The sequence below is a fragment of the Pipistrellus hanaki genome, assembly GCF_964339955.1.
Source record: "Pipistrellus hanaki genome assembly, chromosome: 15".
Taxonomy (NCBI): Eukaryota; Metazoa; Chordata; class Mammalia; order Chiroptera; family Vespertilionidae; genus Pipistrellus; species Pipistrellus hanaki.
The window spans coordinates 44,517,743-44,538,244 of record NC_140517.1 but is presented as its reverse complement, the minus strand read 5'-3'; the positions used below and the strand labels follow the sequence as shown (position 1 = coordinate 44,538,244).

Here is a 20,502-nt window from a genome sequence, read left to right as displayed (position 1 = left end):
CCAGGGGTGTATGCTTCCTATTGTTTACCAGAGGTCCATAGACTACCCATTAGAGGCAATGGAATGCCAGCGCTGATTCAAAAAAAAAAAAATTGTGGCTGAAACCGGTTTGGCTCAATGGATAGAGCGTTGGCTTGGGGACTGAAGGGTCTCAGGTTCGATTCTGGTCAAGGGCATGTACCTTGGTTGCGGGCACATCCCCAGTAGGGGGTGTGCAAGAGGCAGCTGATGGTTGTTTCTCTTTCATAGATGTTTCTAACTTTCTATCCGTCTCCCTTCCTCTCTGTAAAAAATCAATAAAATATATTAAAAAAACAATATATAAACTTTAAAAAATAAAAATAAATAAATAAAAAATTGTGATGCCTAGGCCTAATCCTATAACCTGAACCAGGTTCAATCTGTATCCATTAAATGGGAATAGCAGTATCTGTCCTGAGTATAGTTATGAGGGTGAAAGAATTTTACGTTCTTACACTGTTCCCGAATCCGTTTAGTACTTCCAAGCCTAGCATTGGAAAGCCTTCTATCTACTAAGCAGGTTGTAAAACTCCACCAAAGCCCGCCCCTCTTGCACCGCCCAGGGATGACGTCATTGACCGAGGTCCCTAATGACATCACCTCCCGGCTTGCCTGGCTCCATCCTCCCATTCTCCGGAAACCTACAACTCCAGCACCCGGCCTCCGGCTTTAGGTTATTTTTTTCCTCTCCGTAGCCCGATTTCCTTCCCTCCCATCCTCCCACCTAAAACTTTCTACTCTCCCCGCTTTCCCTCAAGCTAGCCATTTTCGGTTCTTCCTGCTGCTTCTCGGGCGAATTACTCAAAATCGTTTACTCTCTTAATTAATCGCCTCCCTTAGCCAGCCCTTCAACTCCTTCCTTCTAAATCTCATTATCCGCGCACGGCCTTTTTCGGCTGTTTCCGTCTCCTGTCACCCACCCAGACGCCGCCTTCGGCTCTTTCCGGATCGCCTCAGTTCCTTGTTTCCCAGCTCCGATCCGCTTCGGCTATTTCCGGCTCTCAGGGACCGCCCACTTCCCCTCTAGCCCCGCCCCCACGACCGCCTTCGGCACTTTCCGCCTCTCCCCAGGCTCCCGCTCAGCGCCGTTCGGCTCTTTCCGCCTCCCCTCGGCCTCCCTCGGCTCTTTCCGCCGCCCTTCGGGGACTGCGGCCCGTGCCCGCCCCCCTCCGCTACGTGCCACGGCCTCCGCCTCCCGGTGCCCCCTCCCACCTCGCCCTTCCTCCCGCCTCAGCCTCTCAGTCTGTCCCGGCCACGCCGCCATTTTGTGTGAATTTCTGACTGCGGCGGGGGCCGGACGGCCGGGGCACCGAGGGCGGGCAGACAGACAGACAGTCGGCCCGTCTCCGCGGCCCCGTTTCTCTCTCCCTTGAAACCCTTTTCTTCTTAACCCCCCCTCGCTCGCTCTTCCTCCTCCCCCCACCCCTCGCTTGCTCAATCGCGCGCGGCCCGCGCTAATTACACCCAACCACCCACCAGTCTCCCGTACTCCGGCGTCCCACTCCCGGGCCCGCGGGTGTGTGTGTGTGTGTGCGCGCGCGTGTTTTGGGGGGCGGGTGGGGTGGGGGGACTCTCGCCCAGATGAGGGCTCCGCGCCCGTGAGCGAGTGCGACCCTGGGACGCGCCGCGGAGAAAGCAGGCGGCGAGCGGCCCGCCGAGGCCTAGGCCGCGCGGCCCACGCGGAGGTCGGCGCCGAGGTGATTCCGAAATCGAAAAAGAAAAAATTATATATATATATATCGCCCCCCATTCCCGCCAGGAGCCTTCCGAGCTGAAGTGTGCCCCGCTCCCGCCACGCCCAAGCAGTCCTTCTTCGTGCATTAACATCCCCTCCCCCCCACCCCCAAAGGAACGATGGAGGCCGCGCCCGGGACCCCCCCGCCGCCGCCATCAGCATCGCCGCCGCCGCCGCCATCGCCGCCGTCAACGCCTTCGCCTCCTCCGTGCTCCCCCGACGCCTGCCCGGCCGCCCCGCACCTCCTCCACCGCCTCCCGCTCCCTGACGACAGGTCAGGCCCCCGGCCCGGCCGGGGCGGCTCCCCGGGGGGAGGAGGAGGAGGAGGAAGGGGGGCGGCCGCCATGTTGGGCCGGGCCGCGGAGCAGGAGGAGGAGGAGGAGGAGGAAGGGCGGGGTCGGTGGGTGTCTCTCGCTCGCTCGCTCTTTCTCGCTTGCTTTCTCTCCCGGCCTCATGCGTGTCCCCCCCCTCGCGGCGTTCGCCCGCTCTCCCTCGCTCTCGCTCTGTCTTTTTTGGGCGCCATGCTGAGGGGAAGGTGAGGAGGCGCCCCCCGGACCCCCCGCCCCGGGGAGGGGGCGCCGGCGGCCCGCGGGGGGCCCAGGCTGCCCTTGCGCCCGGGGCCGCCGCCATGGGCCCGCCCGCCGGCCGCCCGGCTTCAGGGAAGGGGATGGGGGAGGGGCCCCCCGGACCCCCCTTTTCGGGGGGGCAGATCTCGAGCCACAGCCCCGCTCTTAGGGGTCTGGAGTTGGGGGGCCCCCAGCCCCCGGCAGTATCCTTTCTCCTGGGGGAGGTGCGCCCTGCCCTCCTTGGAAAGGCACCCCAGCTTGCTTAGGAGGCAGAAAGTGGGGGTTCGCTCAGTCCTCTCCCCATCCTCCTCCTGGGGAAGGGGGGGTCCTTACGTGGGGGCTCCCTTGCACTATTTCCCCCCCCCCTTTTTGGCGGGCGGTGTTCCCTAGAGGGCAAAGAAGGTGGGGGGACCTCTAGGAGCCCCTTGGATGGAAGTCCCTGCCCGTTTTTTGGGGGAAGAGGGACCCCCATGCTTTTCTCTAAAAGGAGGGGGTCCTCTCGCTTTTTTATCCTTTTAGGTAGGTGATGCGGGCTTTTTGGGGGGCCGAGGGAGAGGTCTCTTGGTTCCCCTGCCCTTGGAGGGAAGAGGAAGTCAGCCGGCCCCCTCTTTGGGGTTCTCGCCTCTTTTGGGACTGAAAAGCGGCGCCATCCCTTCCGGGAGAGAGAACGAGGGCGCCGTGCGCCGTGGCCCGGGGCGCAGGGGGCGCCCCCCGCCCGGGCACTCAGTGCGGACCGGGCTCGCCCCGCGCCCTTCTCCGGAGGGAGGGGAAGGGCGGGCGCCGCGCGACCCAGGGCCCCCCTGCCCCCTGCCCCAGGGTTCGCCCACCCTTCCCCGGCGGGGCAGGGAGTGGATTTGGAGGTGGAAGGAGGGTTTCAGCTGGCAGGACAGCGAGCCTGGGAGGGGTTGGGGTGGGGGGAGGGCAAGAGCGCGCCCTGGGCAGATGCTGTCCAGGCGCTGCCCGGCTGGGGGTCACCGGGCCCCCCCACCAGGCAGGGGGGGTCTTCGCTAGGGCTTCCCTGCCAGACTCCATCGCCCCTGCTCCCCACTCCCACCTCCCCCCTCTCCCTTTCTCCTTCACAGACCCTCCTTTGCCTTTTAAAAGAAATGCCACCCACATTCAGAGACACAAGTGCAGCAGTTTGGTGAGCTTTTTACAACCATGTTTTTTTTTTTTTTTTTCTTCCGTTTTGTTCTGTTTTGTTCTAATTAAATGTATCGTCCTGGGAATCGCAGCCCATCGCAGCCTGACTCCAGTTCCAGGAAATAGATTAGCAAAAGGTCTGTTCCGCTCAGCCCGCGTCGGGCTTCCGGGGCCCCCCTCGGGGGCAGGTGCATTACCCAGAGGTGCTTTACACGCTTTATTCGACCTCTAAGGAGTTCTCTTATGTCAGAAGTGTATGTCTTACAATGGGTTGGGATGGTAAGTAGCCTCTTTTATTGAGTAATTCAATTATCTCCCTCTTTTTGTCCCTTTTCCTGCCTGCCTTCCTCCTCGCCTTTAGATCAAAGTGATGCTTGAGAGAGTGAGTTTCTATGTTCAAATCAGGATTCTAACCCTGTTGAGCCCTTTTATAGTTGCACATCCTTTCGATGTTTAAATTTTTTTTTTTAAAATATGACGTACACAGTTTTCTTTAAAAAAAAAAAAAAAAAGTATTACTGTAACATGACAAAAACTTAAGTAAAAGGCCCGTATGTTTTCAAGCCCTTGGTATATACCTCTTGTCATTTCAATTCATGCTTGGTCTCCAGCCCTCAAGTCCATTTGTAGGAGACAAAGTTACTGAATTTGGTTTATGAGACCTGCACTCCACTTAATGCTCTCCCTTCCTTTCGCCCCACTCCCCCCCCCCCCCCCCGAAAGATTGTGGTTCAAGTAGATCCGATTTTCTCATTTGACTCCACTGTCTCTTGTGATGGATGTTTAAATTAAGCAAGTCATTTGTAAAGTACAGTTGAAGCACCAGATCTCTAAAGTGTCAATACCCAGTCTCCTCTCCTTGCCTCCACTGTCCTTTGTTCGAAAGCACATGCCTGATCGTGAGAAGTCGATGCAAACGTGTTACACGCCCAGTCCTGGTGGAGGGCACACTTCCCTCGGCCCCCAGTCCCCCTCCTACATGTACAAGGCAAAAAAACAGCGGCAGAAATGACTTGCAGAACCAAACACTGTACTTCTGATGTGTTTTACAAGCATAAGTCCTGTTAAAAGACAAAACACGTTGAAGTTCTCTTTTCCCTCTTGTCCACTCCTGGTCCCTGACATACTTCGGTAGAGAAAGCTTTTTAACACACAGCCCTCTTCCAGCCCGAAAGATCAGGTTTCCTTTTTTTCCGTTCCTGGGAGAAAGGAAAGTTCCCTGCCTTCAGATGAGGAAACGTAAATTGCAATTCCGCGGGCCGCTTGTGCTTCCTCTTACTGTGTGCGCCACCTCGCTGCTGGGCAGTGGTGGTCTTAGGTGTGTGTCCACACTACAGTGTCCTGCAAAAAAAAAGACCAAAAAAAAAGACGTCTGAAGCACAAACTGAACACACTCAGCCGAAAATGTGACAATTCTCCGCCAAGTGCAGACACCAGGTGCTGAGATGATCCTTCCCAGGTCCAGGAGCTAAGTTGCAGAGGGATGCTGATGGAACTTTCCTTGGAAGCATTAAGGAAATAGGACTTCTTCTCGCAGAAGTTGAGCAATCCTATATCGGATTTAAAAACATTTCCCTAAACATGGAAAGAGCGCTCAGGCATAGCCACACGAGGGTTTGTTGTTTTTACATCCTCAGAGGAATCTCATGTATCCAGTCCCAAGAAACCCCAGTAATTACGTCAAACTAGGTTGGTAAGCCTTTGTTTTTGAAATGTCACAGTACTGCCTTTTTTTTTTTTTTTTTTTTTTCCTTCCCAAAACTGATGTACTGGTATTAGTTAAAATTCAGATTAATGGATGTTGCAAAAAAAAAGAGAGAAAAAAGAAGGGTGTCACTCAGAATACCTGATTAAATAGCAACTCTCGTATACTTGTAAAATTTTATATTCTCTGGGGAGAGGTTTACTCTGAAAGCAATTAAAATCTCCCTGTAGAAACCAAATCATTGTGACCAGGAACACGTGGATATTCTGGTCCTTAAAGCCCCTATTTTTCTTAATTGCCCTCAGATCTGCTCTTCAGGAGGAAAATAATAGGATTACCCCAAAAGGGCTTTCTGTTTCACGATCTGTCCTATCTCCCAGCTAGGGTCTCGTTAAGTTTTTGATCTTGAGAAGCCAGCATTTTGTTTTTGCATAGAGCTGCTTTCTGGAGCCACACAGGTGGCTTTTCCTTGGCCAGGAAGGCCGTTCCCAGGGGAAAACTTGGCACCTGCGGAAAGGAAGGCTTTCCCAGCTGTGGAGATGAGTGGGTTGACTTTGAACTTGGATGCTCCTGTCCAGTTGAACGTGGACAGTTTCGTATGGGGCTAGCTTATCTTTAATAACGCGTCCACCTCTGCTCCTTTCCCTCAGATCCTTTCCCTTTGCTGATAGAAGGGCCATGGGCGTCTCGGGATTGCCTTATTCCGTTAACTTTTCGTGGCTGTTGAGTCCCAGAACCATCTTGGATAGGCCAGATCCAGTCGATTCTTCTATGGTGAACATTGCTACTGAGAACTATGGTCAGGCCTCTGCGAGTACCCTGTCCCAGACAACCTGATTCTGGTCCCTGTGGACACCTTCCAGGACCAGACTGAGCGGTTCTGACCCAGGTCAGGGGGTTGAGTGACAGGAATTAATGAGATTGCTACGTTTCCAAGCGAGCTAGGCGTTTGCATGGACTGCGGCAACATTTCTGACATAATAAGGAGAGGAGAGGATGGATTCTGAGATCTCTGGCGGTTGGTATTTAATAAGCTGATTCAAGGACCCGTAGCGGCAGTGTGCGTGTAGGTGGAGGGGATCCTGTCAGAATAAGGTTTGAGGCTGGTTTCCTAATTAAAACCTAATGGAAAGAGCGGAAACGCTGCCTCGTTGTCTGGGCGGCATATGAAGTTCATTTGGATAAATTAAGACATCGGGGAGGGGTGGGGGGAGCCAGGTTTCATGGATTTTGCTTTCTAAATGCCGGCCTCGTCTTTGCTGCAGACCTGTTTTGCTTTTGGTAGTTCACAAAGATGCCGTTTTGAAGACTGTGAGGTGTTTTGTTTTTTTATTTAGCAACGATACGAGGTCACCTGGGCAGTTTTTAGAGTAGTTTCTGAACCGGTCAGTTGATGGCAAGATGAAGGTGGAGTAATTTTTTAGCAGGACAGAGGTTATTTGCTCAGAGCAGTTTCCTCCTGGCCAAATTGCTCTGGATAGAGAGGATCTTGTATTTCTTGTCATTTCATGTGTGTCTGAATCGGTGAGTCAGCTCTCTGATGTGTAAGGCGAGTGGTGACACCTTCCAATCGCCGAGGGGCAGCAGGACATGGAAGAACAGTGTGGGCTCGGGCGGCAGATAAGCTTGCGCTCGGGCCTGGCCCTGCCTGCCGTGGACAGTGGGCACAGATGATAACGCCCGTTTCTCAGGGTCGTTGCAGGCAAACGGGCGTACACAGGGCACCCACACAAGGCCTGGCATCCAGCGAGCCTCGGTTCCTTTCTCTCCCTGCTGCGCCTACTAGAGAAAAATAGTAAATAGCATTTACAGTCCGACGTGTTAACGGAAGTCAGAATAACATCTGTATTCTTGAGGGAACTCTCTCTTCCTCTTTGTAGGTTTCTGGCCAGTTTATTCAGCTGCAAGGAGCTGATTGGGGCGGAAACTAAGTGGGAGCCATCTTAAGGCGTTTCTTGCTTGCATAATGTCCTTATTATAGATGCTAGAACAGTCATGCTGCCTAAGCGTATGCTGACTACCTTCCTGTGTTCCTCTTGTGGGCCTCCTGAGAGTGCCTCTAGCGCCTCACCCACTGCTAGGCGGTCACATCACCCTGAGCGAGTCCTTTCCCCTCTCCAGGGTCTCCAGAGCAGTGAGCCCGGCCTGTCCCAGCTCTCGGGTTCTCCCACCCGTGGGAATTTGGCTGAGTCAGTTAAGGTTTTGTTCTTCCATTCTGCAGCCAGGCTTGTCCCGTGCTTTTCTTGGAGCAGAAAAGTTTTTGGCAGGTGCAAGGAGCCCTTCTCTCCTTTGGACTTTATTTAGAGTCGGGCAGAGGTTGGTACTGCCTCTAACAGGCCTCATGTTTCCTTGTCGTGTCTGACCTGCCTTCTGCAGCTTCTGTAGCAGCTACTGCTACTTCTGTAGCTCCCATACCCAGCTGCGAGGTACATGCCTTAAACATGAGGTGGAAAGTCGGACACTAAGTGTCTAGGTCACTGGCAGGCCCATCAGAGAAACCTTAGCTCAGCAGCAAGCTCAGCACCTGGTTCCCTTGTCCCAGAAACTCCAAGGCCATAAAGCTTAAGACAGCATGGCGCTGCCTCTTCCCTCCTCCCCAGAGTGGGTCTCCTTCTGGTGGAGAGAGGGTGGGAAGTGGTGAGAGGCCAGGAGTGTGGGAGTCAGACTGGAAGAGACTCCCCATTCGGCCAGTTTTCTGGCTTTCCCGAATGTGTGGCAGTGCCAAAGTGTCACATGAAGATCCTCATGTCCTGCCGGGGGCCTTCTTGGTGCATCTGCATTGCTCACAGCAGCTGTGTGCTGAGAAACTGAAACAGAGCTGACGTCCAAGGTCACAGAGCTAGTGGGTGTGGAGGCGGTTAGAACCCTGCAGCCTGTACTGAGCTCTGTACGCAACATGGATCCTGGATCTTGTATGGTATTTTCCCAACTGTCAGTGGATGCGATATCCATTTATTGATTTGTCTCCAAACTTGAAAAATAAAGAAATAGAAGAGGATAGACAAAGCAGAGTACAGCAAAGATTCAAGGTGACTTTGTGAAACTTGAGAGATGTAGAGGAGGAGATACGGGTCAAGGTCAAGGTGTGAGAACCACTCTGCACATAGAATAGGGTGGGGCAAACTATGGCTCCCTGGCCAAAGCCAGCCCACCCACCCTGTTGTAAGTAAAGTTTTATTGGAACACAGCTACACCTATTCGTTTCTGTCTTCTGCGGCTGCTTCTGTTCTAAACAGCAGAATTGAGTAGTTGGGACAGAAACTGTCAGACCTAAAGTATTTATTCAATCTCTGGCCCTTTAAAGAAAAAGATTGCTGGCCCCTGCGCTGGTATAATGTGCCTCGTGCCTGGAACGTGTGCACAGCAGCTGTGGTCCTCATTTTTGTGGTGGTGTGAGGTGGTGGGGAGGAATGGGAGGGAATACAGATATTCCCTTTAAAGTTGGCCCCCGAGAGAATGGGGTGCGCTCCTGTCCCTCTGGGACCTGCTGTGGCTCCCGCATCCACGTTCCTCCTTCCAGTGGATGTAGACACCCAAGCTGGGCTTCGAGCCTTTAACTCGAAAGGATTTTCATTCATTAGAAGTAACGGGAGACTCGAAGCCCAGTGTAGACGTGGATCGCAACTAACATTCCCGCATAGCCTGACCCGAGGGCGCTGCACCCAGATGCCAGTGTCACTTGGCTAAATGTCCGTTGCAGGTGGCTTGGAGGATTGCCCTCCTCATTTTCCTAACAGACACTGGGGCTTAGGTTTCCTTGGGATTCCGGGCCCTGCCACTGCTCAGGACAGCAAAACCGTCCTGGGAACCGCAGCCTCAGCAGCAGAGGCCGGCCGGATCCCTGGGGTGGGGGGCTGCTGGCGGCCACTTTTATCTGTTCCCTTGGTACACCCATCACGGATGGTTTATCATTACTCACTCTGGCCTATCAGGAAGCTCCACTAAACGCTTGGTGAATGAGTTTGCAACTAAAGACAACCCGTCAACGACTTCGGGAGAGTTCTAAGTGATCCAGGTTGCTGCCTGGGACATGACCCAGTGTCTATGTTGCGGAAGAGGGTGTGGGATTCTTAGATTGACACTGTGTGTGTGTAGAATCTATTCCCAGCACCTGCCCACTCTGTACCTGGCCCTGTGCTGGGCTTAGGAAACTTGGGAGTGACTGCCGGCCTCCAGGAACCCACAGGTGACCAGAAGTTAATGGTTGTATACAGTTAATTGCAGTTAACCTTTTTTTAATCGTTTCAAATGTACTAAATTTCTGTAATCACCCCCTATTTTAATGGGCACACAGTACTTTCACTTGGCGTCAGTTAGGAGTTGGTCTTGAGACAATTCATTATTACCCCAGCTGGGGTGCTTCCAGATGTCTCCACTCCTTTGGGGTGACTCTGCCAACAGGGACAGGTTCCTTCTGTTCCAGTTTGTGTGGCTGTATATGGCCATGAGGCAACACAGAGCGGCTCCCCTGGCTAACACATTGTTACCATATTTGTCATGGGAATCTGGTATTCGCTTCTGGTGGAGCTGCTGGCCATTACCTGCTGAATGCTTCGAACCGGGAGACAATTTAGCGCCTTTTTGGCCAATGGGATCATCATGGAGCTGAGTCAGAACCAGGTTGTTGGGAATTCACTTCAGGTAGCCTTGCCAAGAACCAATCACAGTCCTTTGGTGGTGTATGAAGTCATAGGCCAGGTACTTATTAATAGAAAAATGTTAATACTTTGTCTTGGTTGAATGAAACCACATTGATTCCTCTGAAAAGATTATAAACAAGGCCCTAACCGGGTTTGCTCAGTGGATAGAGCGTCGGCCTGCGGACCAAAAGGTCCCAGGTTCGATTCCGGTCAAGGGCATGTACCTTGGTTGTGGGCACATCCCCGGTGGGAGGTGTGCAGGAGGCAGCTGATCGATGTTTCTCTCTCATCAAAGTTTCTAACTCTCTATCCCTCTCCCTCTCTGTAAAAAAATCAATAAAATATAGCCGGGACCGGTTTGGCTCAGTGGATAGAGCGTCGGCCTGCGGACTGAAAGGTCCCGGGTTCGATTCCGGTCAAGGGCATGTACCTTGGTTGCGGGCGCATCCCCAGTAGGGGGTGTGCAAGAGGCAGCTGATTGATGATTCTCTCTCATCGATGTTTCTAGCTCTCTATCCCTCTCTCTTCCTCTCTGTGAAAAATCAATAAAATATATTTTTAAAAAAATCAATAAAATATATATTTTTAAAAAGACTATAAACAAGGAGAAGTCTTAGTTCCCAGATAAACTGATTAGACTTTCCTCTCTGGAATGATAGACATCGCTTGTCCTTGGACACCAACCAGTATCTCTCCAGCTTTAAGCAATCTGAAGCATAGTTGGCGTGAGGAGGTTAAACTCTGTTGCTGAGAAGCAGATTTCAGAGGTTGATTGTCAGGAGAAACTTGGACCAGAGAGACCTTTATCAAGCACGGGAGCTGTTTTCAGAACGAGTGGGAGAGGAAAAATAGCTACTGAGACGGCGACACTGACTAATCCTGTGGCTGGCCGGCCATTTCCTTGGTCAGCTTGTTGGAAGCTCTGCAGGAATGTTCCGTGTAAGTGGGTTGTGTGCTCTGATGAACCCCAGTGTGGACACCCACTTGGGGGTGAAGCATTCCTTTTAGCGTTGAGGGGACTTTGCATTTCTTTCCCTGGGATTCTCATTGCTTCCTGTCTGTCTTTGGTAAGTCCCATTTGGTTTTTCACTAGGATTCCTTGGGCCTTGCTGTGTACTTCTCATTTATTCCCTTAACTATCCCAGCGTCTCCGATCAGATTTCTTAATGTCCCAATTCCCCGCCTTGGATGTTGCAAGGACCTTATTGGCCTCATGTCAAGCATTTGTTCTGGGTTAGATTAGTGGTAAGTAAGCACTTGATTTCACGTGGAATCAGGGAATTCTTGGCATAAGAATTCCGTCCACCCTGAGATGCCACCCCTGCCTTCCCTTCACGGTTGGAATGCGGGCAACATAAGGGACTTGCCCAATGTCTTGCTTAGTACCTCCCTTCGGCATTTATTGGGACACTTTTATTTAGGGTGTTTTCTGTCTTATTTTTTTCAACTCAATTATAAACTTTAGGGGAGGAGTTGTTTTATCAGTTGGCCTGATTAATAAGTTACTCTTCCTCAGGTAATTTCTAATTGTTTCAAGGTAGCAGTTAAGAACAGGGCCTGGCTGAAACCGGTTTGGCTCAGCGGTAGAGCGTCAGTCTGTGGACTGAAAGGTCCCAGGTTCGATTCCGGCCAAGGACATGTACATTGGTTGCGGGCACATCCCCGGTAGGGAGTGTGCAAGAGGCAGCTGGTCGATGTTTCTCTCTCATTGACGTTTCTAGCTCTTTCTCTCTCCCTTCCTCTCTGTAAGAAATCAATAAAATATATTAAAAAAAGAAAGAAAAAAGTATAGGGCCTGGAGTTAGAAAGTCCTAGATTCTGGCTCCGGTTCTGCCGCTTCCTTCTTTGATCCTACGGGTGAATTTTTTCCCCATCTCTGAGCCTCAGCTTTTCTGTAAACCAGACAACTAAATGAGTCACCGTGGAATAGGTCTGTGAATGGATTTCAGAGAGAGCTCAGTAAAGAGGGGGGGAGCTCAGCAGCCTGGTGCCTGCATGGAAGTTGATGCTACAGAATGTTTGGAATATTCTGCACTAATGCATCCAGGCATTCATTCAGCAAATGTTTACCCAGATCCTGTCATGGATTAGGCAGGATTTAGGCACTGGACTTCATAAGACTCCGAGGAACCCAGGCAGGCGTAGTTAAGGAAACGAGGGCAGAGAGGTGAGGCTCACAGCTCTCTGTTGGAAAGTTAACTTCTTAGGACCTTGACACTCTCATTACCTGGCTGAGATTGTCCCTACTTAGGGCATCTTTTCAAGCTTTTTATTATGGCCATTTTCTAACATTCAAGAGAAAAGAAACTAGTATCATAGATCACCATATACCCATCACCCAGTTTGACTGGTCATGTACATTCTGCCAGTTTTGATTCATCTCACCTACGTACCTCCATCTCCCTTACATAGTTTAAAGCAGATACCAGATCTTACCTGGTTTCACCATAATCATACCTAACAAAATTAACATTAATTAATATTTCAAATACCCAGTCCGGGGTCAGATTTCTCCATCTCTCCCACATGGGCTTTTGGCAGCAGGTGTGCTCCGATCTGGGTCCTGGCCCCGGGCATTCAGCGAGCTGGTGACCCAGGGTGCTGGTGGTTGGGCTTCTGTTCTGTCATTGGTCTGTGCTTGCGCCTCAGGGGCATCCGTGATGTGAGCATGTTACCATGGAAATAGTGCGATGTCACAGAGCCAGTTATGACCGCTACTGGGAATGTTGGAGGAAAGAGGAACAGAGCCCATTTGCTCTTGATTTCTGGTCGATGAACCTAGGTTGTAAGGATACTGAAAAACATGTGCAAGACCCAAAGGTTTATTTCAAGAATTTCCTGCCTCTGAAAATCCCTCAGTGAGGTTCCCCTCCCAAGGGCTGTTTCACGTCTTACGTCAAGGGAAGGTCTCCGCCTTCTGAGGTCTCAGGCCCGAGCCCTGAGCCAATTTTCCAAAGGAAAGCCTTTCGTCCCAGTAAACGACTGCCCCCAGGGTCGGATTTGGGGCTCTGGGGCTCTGGACTCCTGCATTAGGCCTGTCTGTAATCATTTGAAGAGGCAGAGCTTCCTTGTAATTTTTGTAATTTTGTCCCTAGTTAACGGGTCATTCAGAGCCTACCCAGGCAATTTGTTGAGAGTTTGGGCAGTTAATGATCATAACCCTGACCTTCACATTAACCTAGCCGTCTCTTGTCAAGGGTTCTCATGGTCTTCAGGTAATAGCCACTGCTCCCATGGGTTTCCATCTTTGTTGTTTTCTCCCCTCCCTTCCTCCTTCCCTCTCTCTCTTTCTCTCTCTCTCTCAACCAGGTGGATTCACAAGCCCAAGCCCCTTTGAACTTCCATCCCTCTCTCGTTCAGAGAATTTCCATGTTGCCAAGCTTTGTGTGTGAGCACCTTTGTCCCTTCTCGCTAGAGCTCAGCTCAGTTTCACCAGGATTTGTTAGCACAGGATGGTATTGGGTCCAGAGGAGTCTGGACCTTGTTGGCCAGCAGTTAGCTGTGGTCCCAAAGGGAAGTTGCCCGTAGCTTTTCCTTAGAGAAATGCTTTCCAGTGAGCATTCAGCCAGTAATGTAGAGGTATGTCCATGCTAGCTGGTTCTTAAAACAGGAGCTACTATTTGTCTGATGCTTGCTTTGTGCCTGCCACCATGTCCAGGGCTTTGGTCCACATTATCTCCTTTAACCCCTTGAGGTGGGTACTGTAGTTATCCCATTCTACAGATGGGAAAACCAAGGCTGGGGTTATGGGAACCAAAAGCATACTCTAGGGAAGAGGAAGAGCCAGTTGAGTTACTCGGTCTGCAGAAAAAAGCCAGATGCCCAAATCTGTAGGCTGGTAGGTGGGGCTAGCGTACTTGGAAACTTGGAAAAAGTACTGTCTGCTAAGCCCATGGTATGTGATTGAACCCAACACGATTCTCCGTCCTGTAGAGATATATTCTTTAACTTGAGAGGAGGAGCTGCTGTCACCAGCTCTGCTAATGGAAACTTAAAGGCCCCGGAAGTTTAGTCCAGGAGTCGAAAGGCAGATCTGACTCTAGGCAAGGTGTTGACTTCTTCCCAGTTCCTCCCAGGCGCCTGTTCCAGGCTTGGCTGGTTTCCCGTCCCCTTGGCTCTGGCATCCGGGGACCTTGCTCTGGGAACCGGTGGTCTCTGCCCAGGCTGGATGCTGCAGGGTGCCTCCTGCGTGCCGGTCTCGAGAGAGCTCGGCAGGTCTTGATTGAAATGATTAGCGCAGTGGAGCTCCCCCCACTTTTCTTGGGGGGATTATGTCACCGGCTATTAAGCGCGCTTCCTCCCTCGGCATTTAATCCCACTCCGACATGGATTTTGCCGGCAGCCTGTGAAGTGGCGCCGCTGAACCCTGGTTGCTGCGTTGTGGAGCCTGCCCTTGTGCAGTCCCTCCTGTGGCCCTCAGGGCTTCTGCCTGTCCCAGTTAGTTTGACTTTCCTTCTGATGAACAGTCCGGAGGAAATGGACCCCATGTTCACGCAGGACCGTTAGCTGGGACTCCCCGTTGTTAGCAGAGGGCATCCTCTCGGGTGAATAGAAGTTTGCCTGGGGCTCTGAGAGCCGGTGCGGCCACCTGGCACTGAGAAGGCCCAGTGGTCAATCGACTGTGATTGCCCCAGTGTCCTGTTCCCCTTCATAAGTCACCAGAGATTTTTTTATTTATTTTTAAAACATATTTTATTGATTTTTTACAGAGAGGAAGAGAGAGGGATAGAGAGCTAGAAACATCGAGGAGAGAGAAACATCCACCAGCTGCCTCTTGCACACCCCCTACTGGGGATGTGCCCGTAACCACAGTACATGCCCTTGACCGGAATCGAACCTGGGACCTTTCAGTCCACAGACTGACGCTCTATCCACTGAGCCAAACCGGTTTCGGCACCAGAGATTTTTTTAAATCCTATTTATTTTTCAGCTTCTCCCAAATCTAAGGAAACAAAGTTTCAAGTACTCACTACCCGGTTGGTAAAACATTGTGTGAAATGGTCTGATGGCAGGTTCTCTCTCAGCCCAGATATGACGGGGCTGTACATATAGATAATGCTGGTAACCCTTTGGCTGAAAGTCTTTGTAGCGTGGACCTGTCTCGGTAAGACCTTTGGCATTTGAAAGGCTTTCTTCTGCAATCGTTCCTGATGATGGCGGAGGCTTTGGAGCTGCTTGGGGTGGTCTCTGTGGTCCCACCCCGGTGTCAGATGTGGAGCAGCCGGTGCCTCCGTCTGAATCAGCCTGCAGCAGCTGGAGAGGGATGGAGGCCTAAGCTGATCTTGGGCAAGACCTCTGCCTGCTGTGCCCAGGGTTCTGGCCCAGGAGTGGGCGCAGGTGAGGGAGCGTTGGGAGGTGCCAGCCACCCTGGCTCAGCTGCCGGAGCCCTGCGGCACAGAGGCTCCTTTGTGGACTGGGTTTCTTGCAATTTGTATCTTTTTCTATTCGGACAGTGCAGGAAAGGAGGTGCTCAGGGGCCTGGCACAGAGGAGGCGCTCAGAAACGTTTGTGGCATCAAGTAGGCGGTGGAGGAGAGGTCTCCCCCTTCCGTTTCTGCTCACTGATCAGGGAGAACAGTGGGCTTAGGGGCGGGAAACAAGTCAGTTCTGGTGCTTTTCCTGTCACCCCTGGCTGTCTGACCTCCACTCGTCCCTTCACCTGCTCTCCCTCCTGTTTGAAATGAAAGGGTGATGGCGTCCCACTAGCCCTTCTGCTCTGAGGCTTTCTCCTGGTCCAGAGGCTCTTTTGCTGTTGGCAGTCTTGGGCTTTATGTCTTTTATCTGGACTTCTAGGAGCCTAGGCACTTCCTGTGGAACTGTGTTCCCTCCATCCCTGTCCTGGGATCCGGGTACTTTATGCCCATGTCCCTCTCACCTTCTTCCCTTCCAGACTAAAATGAGAAGGGATGCTCTTTACAGCTTTTCTTCCTGGAGACTAGCCTCTCTCTCCGAATGCCTCTGGGCCTTCCCCTGCTCCACCGTGTGTCTGCCTGTCTAGTCTGTCTGACTCTCCCAGTATTCCTCCTGGCCCGCCCAGTGTTCCCCTCAGGCACACATCTTCTTGTCTCCAGAAACCACTCTCCCAGTGCCCTCCCAACACCAGACAGCAGGAACCGGCCGTGCCAATGAATAACAGCATCTCCCTGGGGTTGGTGAGCTGGCCAAAACCAGTTTGCCCAGTCAAGTGGCACTTTGACTGTGGGCGAGGCCATTCCAGCAGAACTGCCTTCGTCCCACGAGAGGTGCCACCCCTCCTTCTGCGGGCCACACCCGGCCCGGAAGGCAAGGCGCCTCACTTGTCAGGAATGCTGCCTTCTCCACAGTTTACCGGGCGTCTTCCTGTGGGCAGCCCGGGCAGCCTGGCCCTCACAGGAAACAGCAGGAGAGCACATGGGTCATGGCTCTGTGTGTTTCCTTTGAAACACTCAAGTCTTGTGTCCAGCATTCTGTGTTTGAGAGCGGCCCTTGACCTCTGCTTGGGTGTCTTTGGGGCTGGGCCACTTGTTTTAAGCTGATCTGACCCCTCTGAACCGGGAATGAGTGTACCCAGCCCTTCTGGAAGGTTTTGATGTTTAGGGAGCAGCACCAGGCAGACAAAGGGAGGGAGTGACGGTCCTGGGAGGAGTCAGTTTGTTTGCCCAGGAGCCCCGGGCCAGCTGCCTGTGAGCACGTTCCCGCCCGACCCTGGGCCGGCTGAGCGGCCAGGCTGCTCCTGCGCAGATGGGTTCCCTGGGCAGCCTTCCGGGTCGCCTCGTTACTCTGTTCCCTCCATTTGGTCTGGGTCCTGTTTGACTGGGGAAGTCATTTTTTATGCCTCATACATACTTCTCTATGTCATGCATGAAGAACTTTGAGAACATTTTTAAAATGTTTAAATTTTTATTTTTTTAAAACCGGCTGCTGTGCTTGTGCGTATTGTGTCTGTGGGTTTGGCTCAAAAACTGGATTCTTTTCCCAGCTATTACTTTCTTAACCCTATTTATCCCCAACCCTCCCCCCTCCCTTCACATCCTACCCCCCTCCCCCATAGATATTTACACATTTAGAATCCTATTCCCAGCATCTGTCATGTCAGGGGAGCGCTTCTGTTTTTTAACAACTAGGGGTAGGAAGGTATGGGGGGGGGGGGGCGTGAAAAGTTAGGAAATCTAGACTGGAGGGCCAGAAGGATACCCAGAGTGAGGCAAGTCAGGTGGGAGACAGGGTGAGCTGAGGTGGGGCTGTCAGGAGGACCTCACAAGGGGTCTGGGGCCTCTTAACCCCCCTTGCCTCCAGCCCAGGGCCACGGAGCTGAGGGTGTGGCTCAGACCCCACAGCCTGTTCACGGTGTGTCCTCTGGCCTGCCTGCGGGGAGGGCCTGGGAATCTGCAGGCCACCCCTGGTTCAGAAGCACAGCTACCGCCCTCAGCTCACAGGGCACGTCCACAGCTCGGGGGCCCAGTGGCGACCCCAGGCCACTGCGCCTGGGAGGGCTGCTGGTCCGTGTTCCCTGAGAGAACAGCTTCTGCGGTCAGGTGCATCTCAGAAGTGCTCGGAAGCCAGGTTGTGCAGGTGTCTTGACTGTAGGACTTCTGGGAACTTCTGTTCCAGCATTAAGATGGTGGTTCCCCAAGGCGGGGATTCCCTCAACTCACTGGACCACAGAACCTCGTCACTTTTCTTCTTAGAATTCGAGTCCCAGGGAAGGAACAGTTTGGGAACTGCTGCTCCAGCCTTGCCGGTCCCTGTCCCCTCCCCCAGCTCCAGCCCCGGCCCTGCCCCCAGCCAGGACAGCTGGGAGCGGATGCAGTCCTTTGGGAGGAGGGTGGGGTGGGATGGGGGGCGGTGGACCCCAGGTCCCTCCGAGGCCTCTGGCAGGGGTTCCAGGTCTCTCTCACCGCAGTCTGGCCCGCCCTTCCCGCCAGCCTCGGCCAGCCCAGAGCCCTCGGCCCGGTGTTCCCCTCCAACCTGTGTTCATGCGGCTTTGGGGTTGGTTTGTAGGGAAGATGGTGAGTTGGAAGAAGGTGAACTGGAGGATGATGGGGCAGAGGAGACCCAGGGCACCTCCGGAGGCCCTGAGAGGAGCCGGAAAGAGAAGGGGGAGAAGCGCCACAGCGATTCCGACGAGGAGAAGTCTCACCGGAGACTGAAGCGGAAGCGGAAGAAAGAGCGGGAGAAAGAGAAGAGAAGATCGAAAAAGAGGAGGAAATCGAAGCACAAGGTAGGTGCGGAGGGTTGCTGGCCTGGACAGGCGGAGAGCCCCAGGGGCCTAGCTTGTCTTATCAGGCCAGAGAGCGCTCCTAATAGTGCTGTTTTCTCCTTCCTCAAATTGGTCAGTAGCCCATGCTCCGTTGCCGCCAAATGCCCGTGGGTAGGTGTTTCTCAGAGAGCACCGAGCCACGTTCCGGCAGTGCTGCCCCGGGGCTGGCCGCCCGAGTGGCCTGCCAGCGGCAGATCACTGAGTCCGCTGCTTCTGTCCTTGCAGCGACATGCGTCTTCCAGCGATGATTTCTCCGACTTCTCCGACGACTCCGATTTCAGCCCCAGCGAGAAGGGGCACCGCAAGTACCGAGAGTACAGCCCGCCGTACGTGCCGGTGAGTGACTGCTGGTCCGGGGCTCCGTGGAGTAAAACCGCTGCGCTTACTGCGCACCGTACCCTCTGCTGAGCATTCTTGCATGGCATTTGACGCGGATTTTAATATTGCAAGATTAGGTGTTGTCTGTATATATAAAATTATTTTTATTGGTTTTAGAGAGGAAAGGAAAGAGAGAGAGAGAATCATCAATAATGAGAATCATCGATCTGCTGCCTCCTGCACATCCCCTACTGGGGATCAAACCTGCATCGTGGGCATGTGCCCTGGCTTGGATATGAACTATGACCTGGTTCATAGGTCAATGCTCAACCACTGAGCACACCAGCTGGGCAGATTAGGTGTTGTCTTTATCCGCATTTTATAGGTGAGAAAGCTGAGACGTAGAAAACTGCAAGCAGGTCTCACAGCTCTGAAGTGCAGGAATGGGGGTTTGAACCCCGTTAGTGACCCAACTCTATAAGCCATGCCGCCAGCACTTCTGGATGCCACTCTTCCTGTGGCCTGGCCGTGTGTCTCCTGTTCCCGAGAGAGATGCTGCGTGTCCCTGTCATAGCTGACTGTTTTACGCCGTTCAGAAAGGACCTTTGTGGAAAATTAGCAAGAGAATGAAGTGGTTATAGGAATAAATTATATCTCTGACCTTACGCAAACATAAAGTTATCTGTTCAATTAGTATGCTATTACCCCTACCTTCCAGCAAAATTGATAAGAAAAAACATCAACATAGCTTTCTGAGTTTTGATTTTTAAAAAAATGTATTTTATTGATTTTTTTTTTTTTTTTTTTTTTTTTTTTTTTTACAGAGAGGAAGGGAGAGGGATAGAGATCCAGAAACATTGATGAGAGAGAAACATCGACCAGCTGCCTCCTGTACACCCCCCATCAGGGATGTGCCTGCAACCAAGGTACATGCCCCTGACCGGAACCGAACCCGTTACCCATCAGTCTGTAGGCCGACGCTCTACCCACTGAGCCAAACCGGTTTGGGCGAGTTTTGATTTTTAAAAATACTTTTAAAGCTAGTAGCTCTTAAAGGTGTCCCAGTTATCATATGACTCAGCACCATCCATTATTACAGATAATTTATTGTAAGGCATAGTTGACATTGATCTAATTCAATGTCAGATTCAGACTAAACCTGAGGGAGGCAGGGAAAGAGGAAACACCGTGAGCTTTCATTGGGAACTGGTGTCGGGCATTTTAAGATCTGCTAAAGTAGTTGTGTATGTCTATCTACTTTTTTTTTTTTTTTTAATATATTTTATTGATTTTTCAGAGAGAGGAAGAGAGAGGGATAGAGAGTTAGAAACGTCAATGAGAGAGAATCATCGACCAGCTGCCTCTTGCACACCCCCTACTGGAGGTGTGCCCGCAACCAAGGTACATGCCCTTGACCGGAATCGAACCCGGGACCTTTCAGTCCGCAGGCCGACGCTCTATCCACTGAGCCAAACCGGTGCCTGCTATCTACTTATGTTTTGTATTTTCTCCTTTTTTAAAATTTTTATAATGAGTGTGGGTTATTTTAAATTAATAGACTAATTTTAGAGCAGTTTTAAGTTCATAGGAAATTAAGCAGATAGTACAGCTCCCTCCTTACCCCACCCCGTTTCTTCTGTTTGTAACATCTCGCATTAATGTGGCTGATACATTTGTTGTAATTGATGAGCCAATATTGATTCATTATTAGAGTTCAGACCTTTACATGAGGGTTTTACAGTTCTCTGGGTTTTAACAAACGCATAAAGTATGCATTCCCCATGCACTATCATATAAAATAGCTCAGATCCCTGACAGTCCCCTCTGCTTCACTCCTCCCTGAGCCCCTGGCAGCCACCAGTCCTTCACAGTCTCTAGTTTTGCCTTTCCCAGAATGTCAGTCAGGCTCATACAGTTTGTAGCCTTTTCAGATTGGCTTTTTCAGTTAGCAGCATAGTTTACGGTTCCTCCGTTTTTCATAGCTCCACGGCTCATTTTGTAAAATTGCTGAATAATAAATGCTCCCTTGCCCGGATGTGCCGCAGTTGGTTTATCCACTCATTGCCTGAGGACGTTTTGGTGGCTTCCATTTGTGTGTGTGTGATAGATTTATAAAACATATTTAACTCGATCCAG

The 20,502-nt window shown here is 51.9% G+C and overlaps 1 protein-coding gene across 12 annotated transcripts in view; it reads left to right on the top strand.

Annotated features, from left to right (window-relative positions):
• The first annotated feature begins 587 nt into the window (after positions 1-587).
• The window catches only part of ZC3H4 (zinc finger CCCH-type containing 4), a 38,333-nt gene continuing 18,418 nt past the window's right edge, over positions 588-20,502 (top strand). For 3 of the 12 annotated variants that reach the window (XM_084905775.1, XM_084905785.1, XM_084905778.1), the window contains exons 1-3: positions 2,139-2,291; positions 17,790-18,009; positions 18,274-18,384. In XM_084905775.1, the coding sequence (XP_084761901.1) occupies positions 2,278-2,291; positions 17,790-18,009; positions 18,274-18,384 (345 nt within the window). In that variant the 5' untranslated portion in view covers positions 2,139-2,277. Of the gene's footprint in view, positions 695-1,261; positions 1,538-1,579; positions 1,719-1,870; positions 2,031-2,138; positions 2,292-3,404; positions 3,467-3,538; positions 3,745-17,789; positions 18,010-18,273; positions 18,385-20,502 lie in introns of those variants that run through there. The other 9 variants (XM_084905776.1, XM_084905779.1, XM_084905781.1 and 6 more) reach the window with 8 other exon arrangements.